Below are 10,866 nucleotides of genomic sequence, written 5' to 3' on the forward strand. Positions count from 1 at the left end.
TTCCTGTGGTATAATGGTATGTGAGAGCTAGGTTATTCCTGTGGTATAATGGTATGTCAGAGATAGGTTATTCCTGTGGTATAATGGTATGTGAGAGCTAGGTTATTCCTGTGGTATAATGGTATGTCAGAGATAGGCTATTCCTGTGGTATAATGGTATGTGAGAGCTAGGTTATTCCTGTGGTATAATGGTATGTCAGAGCTAGGTTATTCCTGTGGTATAATGGTATGTTAGAGCTAGGTTATTCCTGTGGTATAATGGTATGTCAGAGCTAGGTTATTCCTGTGGTATAATGGTATGTGAGAGCTAGGTTATTCCTGTGGTATAATGGTATGTGAGAGCTAGGTTATTCCTGTGGTATAATGGTATGTGAGAGCTAGGTTATTCCTGTGGTATAATGGTATGTCAGAGATAGGTTATTCCTGTGGTATAATGGTATGTGAGAGCTAGGTTATTCCTGTGGTATAATGGTATGTCAGAGATAGGTTATTCCTGTGGTATAATGGCATGTGGGAGCTTGTTTATTCCTGTGGTATAATGGTATGTCAGAGATAGGTTATTCCTGTGGTATAATGGTACATGAGAGCTAGGTTATTCCTGTGGTATAATGGTATGTGAGAGCTAGGTTATTCCTGTGGTATAATGGTATGTCAGAGCTAGGTTATTCCTGTGGTATAATGGTATGTGAGAGCTAGGTTATTCCTGTGGTATAATGGTATGTCACAGATATGCTATTCCTGTGGTATAATGGTATGTGAGAGCTAGGTTATTCCTGTGGTATAATGGTATGTCAGAGATAGGTTATTGCTGTGGTATAATGGCATGTGGGAGCTAGTTTATTCCTCTGGTATAATGGTATGTCAGAGATAGGTTATTCCTGTGGTATAATGGTATGTGAGAGCAAGGTTATTCCTGTGGTATAATGGTATGTGAGAGCTAGGTTATTCCTGTGCTATAATGGTATGTGAGAGCTACGTTATTCCTGTGGTATAATGGTATGTGAGAGCTAGGTTATTCCTGTGGTATAATGGTATGTGAGAGCTAGGTTATTCCTGTGGTATAATGGTATGTGAGAGCTAGGTTATTCCTGTGGTATAATGGTATGTGAGAGCTAGGTTATTCCTGTGGTATAATGGTATGTCAGAGCTAGGTTATTCCTGTGGTATAATGGTATGTTAGAGCTAGGTTATTCCTGTGGTATAATGGTATGTCAGAGCTAGGTTATTCCTGTGGTATAATGGTATGTGAGAGCTAGGTTATTCCTGTGGTATAATGGTATGTGATAGCTAGGTTATTCCTGTGTTATAATGGTATGTGAGAGCTAGGTTATTCCTGTGGTATAATGGTATGTTAGAGTGACGTTATTCCTGTGGTATAATGGTATGTGAGAGCCAGTTTATTCCTGTGGTATAATGGTATGTCAGAGCTAGGTTATTCCTGTGGTATAATGGTATGTGAGAGATAGGTTATTCCTGTGGTATAATGGTATGTGAGAGCTAGGTTATTCCTGTGGTATAATGGTATGTGAGAGCTAGGTTATTCCTGTGGTATAATGATATGTCAGAGATAGGTTATTCCTGTGGTATAATGGTATGTCAGAGCTAGGTTATTCCTGTTGTATAATGGTATGTCAGAGCTAGGTTATTCCTGTGGTATAATGGTATGTCAGAGCTAGGTTATTCCTGTGGTATAATGGTATGTCAGAGCTAGGTTATTCCTGTGGTATAATGGTATGTCAGAGCTAGGTTATTCCTGTGGTATAATGGTATGTGAGAGCTAGGTTATTCCTGTGGTATAATGGTATGTCAGAGCTAGGTTATTCCTGTGGTATAATGGTATGTGAGAGCTAGGTTATTCCTGTGGTATAATGGTATGTCACAGATAGGTTATTCCTGTGGTATAATGGTATGTGAGAGCTAGGTTATTCCTGTGGTATAATGGTATGTGAGAGCTAGGTTATTCCTGTGGTATAATGGTATGTGAGAGCTAGGTTATTCCTGTGGTATAATGGTATGTGAGAGCTAGGTTATTCCTGTGGTATAATGGTATGTGAGAGCTAGGTTATTCCTGTGGTATAATGGTATGTCAGAGCTAGGTTATTCCTGTGGTATAATGGTATGTGAGAGCTAGGTTATTCCTGTGGTATAATGGTATGTCACAGATATGTTATTCCTGTGGTATAATGGTATGTGAGAGCTAGGTTATTCCTGTGGTATAATGGTATGTCAGAGCTAGGTTATTCCTGTGGTATAATGGTATGTGAGAGCTAGGTTATTCCTGTGGTATAATGGTATGTCAGAGCTAGGTTATTCCTGTGGTATAATGGTATGTGAGAGCTAGGTTATTCCTGTGGTATAATGGTATGTCAGAGATAGGTTATTGCTGTGGTATAATGGCATGTGGGAGCTAGTTTATTCCTGTGGTATAATGGTATGTCAGAGATAGGTTATTCCTGTGGTATAATGGTATGTGAGAGCTAGGTCATTCCTGTGGTATAATGGTATGTGAGAGCTAGGTTATTCCTGTGGTATAATGGTATGTGAGAGCTAGGTTATTCCTGTGGTATAATGGTATGTGAGAGCTAGGTTATTCCTGTGGTATAATGGTATGTGAGAGCTAGGTTATTCCTGTGGTATAATGGTATGTGAGAGCTAGTTTATTCCTGTGGTATAATGGTATGTCAGAGCTAGGTTATTCCTGTGGTATAATGGTATGTCAGAGCTAGGTTATTCCTGTGGTATAATGGTATGTGAGAGCTAGGTTATTCCTGTGGTATAATGGTATGTCAGAGCTAGGTTATTCCTGTGGTATAATGGTATGTGAGAGCTAGGTTATTCCTGTGGTATAATGGTATGTGAGAGCTAGGTTATTCCTGTGGTATAATGGTATGTGAGAGCTAGGTTATTCCTGTGGTATAATGGTATGTCAGAGCTAGGTTATTCCTGTGGTATAATGGTATGTGAGAGCTAGGTTATTCCTGTGGTATAATGGTATGTCATAGCTAGGTTATTCCTGTGGTATAATGGTATGTGAGAGCTAGGTTATTCCTGTTGTATAATGGTATGTCAGAGATAGGTTATTCCTGTGGTATAATGGTATGTGAGAGCTAGGTCATTCCTGTGGTATAATGGTATGTGAGAGCTAGGTTATTCCTGTGGTATAATGGTATGTGAGAGCTAGGTTATTCCTGTGGTATAATGGTATGTCAGAGCTAGGTTATTCCTGTGGTATAATGGTATGTGAGAGCTAGGTTATTCCTTGGGTATAATGGTATGTCAGAGATAGGTTATTGCTGTGGTATAATGGCATGTGGGAGCTAGTTTATTCCTGTGGTATAATGGTATGTCAGAGATAGGTTATTCCTGTGGTATAATGGTATGTGAGAGCTAGGTCATTCCTGTGGTATAATGGTATGTGAGAGCTAGGTTATTCCTGTGGTATAATGGTATGTGAGAGCTAGGTTATTCCTGTGGTATAATGGTATGTGAGAGCTAGGTTATTCCTGTGGTATAATGGTATGTGAGAGCTAGGTTATTCCTGTGGTATAATGGTATGTGAGAGCTAGGTTATTCCTGTGGTATAATGGTATGTGAGAGCTAGGTTATTCCTGTGGTATAATGGTATGTCAGAGCTAGGTTATTCCTGTGGTATAATGGTATGTTAGAGCTAGGTTATTCCTGTGGTATAATGGTATGTGAGAGCTAGGTTATTCCTGTGGTATAATGGTATGTGAGAGCTAGGTTATTCCTGTGGTATAATGGTATGTGAGAGCTAGGTTATTCCTGTGGTGTAATGGTATGTTAGAGCAAGGTTATTCCTGTGGTATAATGGTATGTCAGAGCTAGGTTATTCCTATGGTATAATGGTATATGAGAGCTATGTTATTCCTGTGGTATAATGGTATGTGCGAGCTAGGTTATTCCTGTGGTATAATGGTATTTTAGAGCTAGGTTATTCCTGTGGTATAATGGTATGTGAGAGCTAGGTTATTCCTGTGGTATAATGGTATGTGAGAGCAAGGTTATTCCTGTGGTATAATGGTATGTGAGAGCTAGGTTATTCCTGTGGTATAATGGTATGTGAGAGCTAGGTTATTCCTGTGGGATAATGGTATATTAGAGCTATGATAGCGCTACAGAGTGTAGTGCGTACGGCCCAGTACATCACTGGGGCCAAGTTTCCTGCCATCCAGGACCTCTATACTAGGCGTGTCAGAGGAAGGGCCTCAGAATTGTCAAAGACTCCAGTCACCCTAGTCATACACTGTTCTCTCTGCTACTGCACAGCAAGCGGAACGCCAAGTCTATGTCCAAAAGGCTCCTTAACAGCTTCTACCCCCAAGCAATAAGTCTGCCGAACAATTAATCAAATGGCCACCCACACTATTTGCATTTACCCCCCCCCCTTTGTTTTTTACTCTGCTGCTGTACTCGCTATTTAACCCCTATGCATAGTCACTTCACCCCCACCTGCATGTACAAATGACCTCAACTATCCTGTAACCCGGCACATTGACTCCGTACCCCCTGTATATGGCCTCATTATTGTTATTTTATTGTGTTCATTTTATTTTTTACTTTTGTAGATATTTTCTTAACTCTATTTTCTTAAAACTGCATTGTTGGTTAAGGCTTGTAAGTAAGCATTTCACGTTAAGGTCTCCCTACACCTTTTGTATTCGACGCATGTGACAAATACAATTAGATTTTTAAAAGATTTTATTTTATTTTTATATTATTCCTGTTATATTGGTGTGTTATAGCTGTGCTATTCCTGTGTTATATCGGTGTGTTATAGCTGTGTTATATTGGTGTGTTATAGCTGTGTTATATCGGTGTGTTGTAGCTGTGTTATATTGGTGTGTTATAGCTGTGTTATATCGGTGTGTTATAGCTGTGTTATATCGGTATGTTATAGCTGTGTAATTCCTGTGTTATATCAGTGTGTTATAGCTGTGTTATATCGGTGTGTTATAGCTGTGCTATTCCTGTGTTATATCGGTGTGTTATAGCTGTGCTATTCCTGTGTTATATTGGTGTGTTATAGCTGTGTTACATCGGTGTGTTATAGCTGTGCTATTCCTGTGTTACATCGGTGTGTTATAGCTGTGTTATTCCTGTGTTATATCGGTGTGTTATAGCTGTGCTATTCCTGTGTTATATCAGTGTGTTATAGCTGTGTTATATCGGTGTGTTATAGCTGTGCTATTCCTGTGTTATATCAGTGTGTTATAGCTGTGTTATATCGGTGTGTTATAGCTGTGCTATTCCTGTGTTATATCGGTGTGTTATAGCTGTGTTATATCGGTGTGTTATAGCTGTGTTACATCGGTGTGTTATAGCTGTGCTATTCCTGTGTTATATCGGTGTGTTATAGCTGTGCTATTCCTGTGTTATATCGGTGTGTTATAGCTGTGTTACATCGGTGTGTTGTATCTGTACTATTCCTGTGTTATATTGGTGTGTTATAGCTGTGTTATTCCTGTGTTATATCGGTGTGTTACAGCTGTGTTATATCGGTGTATTATAGCTGTGCTATTCCTGTGTTATATTGGTGTGTTGTAGCTGTGTTATATCGGTGTGTTATAGCTGTGTTACATCGGTGTGTTATAGCTGTGCTATTCCTGTGTTATATCGGTGTGTTATAGCTGTGTTATATCGGTGTGTTATAGCTGTGTTACATCGGTGTGTTATAGCTGTGCTATTCCTGTGTTATATCGGTGTGTTATAGCTGTGCTATTCCTGTGTTATATCGGTGTGTTATAGCTGTGTTACATCGGTGTGTTGTAGCTGTACTATTCCTGTGTTATATTGGTGTGTTATAGCTGTGTTATTCCTGTGTTATATCGGTGTGTTACAGCTGTGTTATATCGGTGTATTATAGCTGTGCTATTCCCGTGTTATATTGGTGTGTTGTAGCTGTGTTATATCAGTATGTTATAGCTGTGCTATTCCTGTGTTATATCGGTGTGTTATAGCTGTGTTATATCGGTGTGTTATAGCTGTGTTATTCCTGTGTTTTATCAGTGTGTTATAGCTGTGTTATATCGGTGTGTTATAGCTGTGCTATTCCTGTGTTATATCGGTGTGTTATAGCTGTGCTATTCCTGTGTTATATTGGTGTGTTATAGCTGTGTTACATCGGTGTGTTATAGCTGTGCTATTCCTGTGTTACATCGGTGTGTTATAGCTGTGTTATTCCTGTGTTATATCGGTGTGTTATAGCTGTGCTATTCCTGTGTTATATCAGTGTGTTATAGCTGTGTTATATCGGTGTGTTATAGCTGTGCTATTCCTGTGTTATATCAGTGTGTTATAGCTGTGTTATATCGGTGTGTTATAGCTGTGCTATTTCTGTGTTATATCGGTGTGTTATAGCTGTGTTATATCGGTGTGTTATAGCTGTGTTACATCGGTGTGTTATAGCTGTGCTATTCCTGTGTTATATCGGTGTGTTATAGCTGTGCTATTCCTGTGTTATATCGGTGTGTTATAGCTGTGTTACATCGGTGTGTTGTAGCTGTACTATTCCTGTGTTATATTGGTGTGTTATAGCTGTGTTATTCCTGTGTTATATCGGTGTGTTACAGCTGTGTTATATCGGTGTATTATAGCTGTGCTATTCCCGTGTTATATTGGTGTGTTGTAGCTGTGTTATATCGGTGTGTTATAGCTGTGTTACATCGGTGTGTTATAGCTGTGCTATTCCTGTGTTATATCGGTGTGTTATAGCTGTGTTATATCGGTGTGTTATAGCTGTGTTACATCGGTGTGTTATAGCTGTGCTATTCCTGTGTTATATCGGTGTGTTATAGCTGTGCTATTCCTGTGTTATATCGGTGTGTTATAGCTGTACTATTCCTGTGTTATATTGGTGTGTTATAGCTGTGTTATTCCTGTGTTATATCGGTGTGTTGTAGCTGTACTATTCCTGTGTTATATTGGTGTGTTATAGCTGTGTTATTCCTGTGTTATATCGGTGTGTTACAGCTGTGTTATATCGGTGTATTATAGCTGTGCTATTCCCGTGTTATATTGGTGTGTTGTAGCTGTGTTATATCAGTATGTTATAGCTGTGTTATTCCTGTGTTATATCAGTGTGTTATAGCTGTGTTATATCGGTGTGTTATAGCTGTGCTATTCCTGTGTTATATCGGTGTGTTATAGCTGTGCTATTCCTGTGTTATATTGGTGTGTTATAGCTGTGTTACATCGGTGTGTTAAAGCTGTGCTATTCCTGTGTTACATCGGTGTGTTATAGCTGTGTTATTCCTGTGTTATATCGGTGTGTTATAGCTGTGCTATTCCTGTGTTATATCAGTGTGTTATAGCTGTGTTACATCGGTGTGTTATAGCTGTGCTATTCCTGTGTTATATCGGTGTGTTATAGCTGTGTTATATCAGTGTGTTATAGCTGTGTTACATCGGTGTGTTATAGCTGTGCTATTCCTGTGTTATATCGGTGTGTTATAGCTGTGCTATTCCTGTGTTATATCGGTGTGTTATAGCTGTGTTACATCGGTGTGTTGTAGCTGTACTATTCCTGTGTTATATTGGTGTGTTATAGCTGTGTTATTCCTGTGTTATATCGGTGTGTTACAGCTGTGTTATATCGGTGTATTATAGCTGTGCTATTCCCGTGTTATATTGGTGTGTTGTAGCTGTGTTATATCAGTATGTTATAGCTGTGCTATTCCTGTGTTATATCGGTGTGTTATAGCTGTGTTATATCGGTGTGTTATAGCTGTGTTATATTGGTGTGTTATAGCTGTGTTACATTGGTGTGTTATAGTTGTGTTATATCGGTGTGTTATAGTTGTGTTATATCGGTGTGTTATAGCTGTGTTATAGCTGTGTTATGTTGGTGTGTTATAGCTGTGTTATATTGGTGTGTTATATTGGTGTGTTATAGTTGTGTTATATTGGTGTGTTATAGCTGTGTTATATCGATGTGTTATAGCTGTGTTATATCGGTGTGTTATAGCTGTGTTATATCGGTGTGTTATAGCTGTGTTATGTTGGTGTGTTATATTGGTGTGTTATAGCTGTGTTATATCGGTGTGTTATAGCTGTGTTATATTGGTGTGTTATAGCTGTGTTATAGCTGTGTTATGTTGGTGTGTTATATTGGTGTGTTATAGCTGTGTTATATCGGTGTGTTATAGCTGTGTTATATCGGTGTGTTTTAGCTGTGTTATAGCTGTGTTATATTGGTGTGTTATATTGGTGTGTTATAGCTGTGTTATATCGGTGTGTTATAGCTGTGTTATATTGTGTGTTATAGCTGTGTTATGTTGGTGTGTTATAGCTGTGTTACATTGGTGTGTTATAGTTGTGTTATATCGGTGTGTTATAGTTGTGTTATATCGGTGTGTTATAGCTGTGTTATAGCTGTGTTATGTTGGTGTGTTATATTGGTGTGTTATAGCTGTGTTATATCGGTGTGTTATAGCTGTGTTATATTGTGTGTTATAGCTGTGTTATGTTGGTGTGTTATAGCTGTGTTATATTGGTGTGTTATAGCTGTGTTATAGCTGTGTTATAGCTGTGTTAAATCGGTGTGTTATATTGGTGTATTATACCTGTGTTATATCGGTGTGTTTTATCGGTGTTATATTGATGTGTTATATTGGTGTTTTTTATCGGTGTGCTATAGCTGTGTTATTCCTGTGTTATATCGATGTGTTATAGCTGTGTAATATCGGTGTGTTATAGCTGTGTTATATCGGTGTGTTATAGCTGTGTTATATTGGTGTGTTATAGCTGTGTTATTCCTGTGTTATATCGGTGTGTTATAGCTGTGTTATATCGGTAAGTTATAGCTGTGTTATTCCTGTGTTATATTGGTGTGTTATAGCTGTGTTATGTTGGTGTGTTATAGCTGTGTAATATCGGTGTGTTATAGCTGTGTAATATTGGTGTGTTATAGCTGTGTAATATCGGTGTGTTATAGCTGTGTTATATTGGTGTGTTATAGCTGTGTTATATCGGTGTGTTATAGCTGTGCTATTCCTGTGTTATATCAGTGTGTTATAGCTGTGTTATTCCTGTGTTATATCGGTGTGTTATAACTCTGCATTTCCTGTGTTATATCATTGTGTTATAGCTGTGTTATTCCTGTTTTATATCGGTGTGTTGTAGCTGTGTTATATCAGTGTGTCATAGCTGTGTTATTCCTGTGTTATATCGCTGTGTTATAGCTGTGTTATTCCTGTGTTATATCGGTGTGTTGTAGCTGTGTTATATCGGTGTGTTATAGCTGTGTTATTCCTGTGTTATATCGCTGTGTTATAGCTGTGTTATTCCTGTGTTATATCGGTGTGTTATAGCTGTGTTATATCAGTGTGTTATTCCTGTGTTATATCGGTGTGTTATTCCTGTGTTATATCGGTGTGTTATAGCTGTGTTATATCAGTGTGTTATTCCTGTGTTATATCGGTGTGTTATTCCTGTGTTATATCGGTGTGTTGTAGCTATTTTATATCGGTGTGTTATAGCTGTGTTAAACAGGTAAAGTACTGGAATGTGTGACCTTTGGTATTTGACCCCTCCACAGGACTGGTGTGTAACAGGACGTTTGACCAGTATGCCTGCTGGCCTGATGGACTTCCTGGAACAACAGTCAATGTTTCCTGTCCATGGTACCTGCCCTGGTACCGCAAAGGTGTGTGTGTGCGTGTATTTGTGTGTGCGTGCGTGCGTTCATGTGTGTGTGTGTGTGTGTGTGTGTGTGTGTGTGTGTGTGTGTGTGTGTGTGTGTGTGTGTGTGTGTGTGTGTGTGTGTGTGTGTGTGTGTGTACTGCACCTACCCCAACACCAGTAATAAGATGGGTGTATGTGAATGCAGAGGAATGTTCAGTGAATTCCATGGTTCATAGAGTGACAGCTGCTCTGAATGCAGAGGAATGTTCAGTGAATTTCCATGGTTTATAGAGTGACAGCTGCTCTGAATGCAGAGGAATGTTCAGTGAATTCCATGGTTCATAGAGTGACAGCTGCTCTGAATGCAGAGGAATGTTCAGTGAATTCCATGGTTTATAGAGTGACAGCTGCTCTGAATGCAGAGGAATGTTCAGTGAATTCCATGGTTTATAGAGTGACAGCTGCTCTGAATGCAGAGGAATGTTCAGTGAATTCCATGGTTTATAGAGTGACAGCTGCTCTGAATGCAGAGGAATGTTCAGTGAATTCCATGGTTTATAGAGTGACAGCTGCTCGTGTCACATAACACAATTACACAACAATCATGTACCTCAGATACACACACACATACACACACACACAAACACTCACACACACTCACACAAACACACACATCTCACATCTCTCTACTCCATCAGATGTAACTGCTGCTGTACAGTCTGTTGGACACATAAGCCAATATGGGACACAACAATATAGGCTATCGTATCAAACAGACTACAGCAGCACTTCCTTCCATGTGTTTGAGAAGAGAGATGGGTGTGTGTGTGTGTGTGTGTGTGAGAGTGCCTGTGTGTGTGTGTGTGTGGTAGTGTATCAGAGTGATATGGTCATTGCGCAATTGTGTTAAATGTGCTGGAGCACAGACAGGATATGAGTAATTTATCATCCATATGAACAATAACCACCGTAGTGTTATTTTACGGTATATTATTGTATTGGTATTATTTTACAGTATATTACTGTAGTGGTGTTATTTTACAGTATATTATTGTAGTGGTGTAATGTTACAGTATATTATTGTAGTGGTGTTATTTTACAGTATATTATTGTAGTAGTGTTAACTTACGGTATATTATTGTAGTAGTGTTATGCTACTATATATTATTGTAGTGGTGTTGTTTTACAGTAAATTATTGTAGTGGTGTTATTTTAAAGTATATT

The 10,866-nt window shown here is 38.8% G+C and overlaps 1 protein-coding gene across 4 annotated transcripts in view; it reads left to right on the forward strand.

Annotated features, from left to right (window-relative positions):
* LOC106592205 (glucagon receptor) overlaps positions 1-10,866 on the forward strand; it is a 65,217-nt gene that overhangs the window by 39,401 nt on the left and 14,950 nt on the right. For all 4 annotated transcript variants that reach the window (XM_045690772.1, XM_045690775.1, XM_045690774.1 and 1 more), the window contains exon 4: positions 9,557-9,664. In XM_045690772.1, the coding sequence (XP_045546728.1) occupies positions 9,557-9,664 (108 nt within the window). The remainder of the gene's footprint in view (positions 1-9,556; positions 9,665-10,866) is intronic.

The sequence above is a fragment of the Salmo salar genome, chromosome ssa12 (genome assembly GCF_905237065.1).
Source record: "Salmo salar chromosome ssa12, Ssal_v3.1, whole genome shotgun sequence".
NCBI lineage: Eukaryota > Metazoa > Chordata > Actinopteri > Salmoniformes > Salmonidae > Salmo > Salmo salar.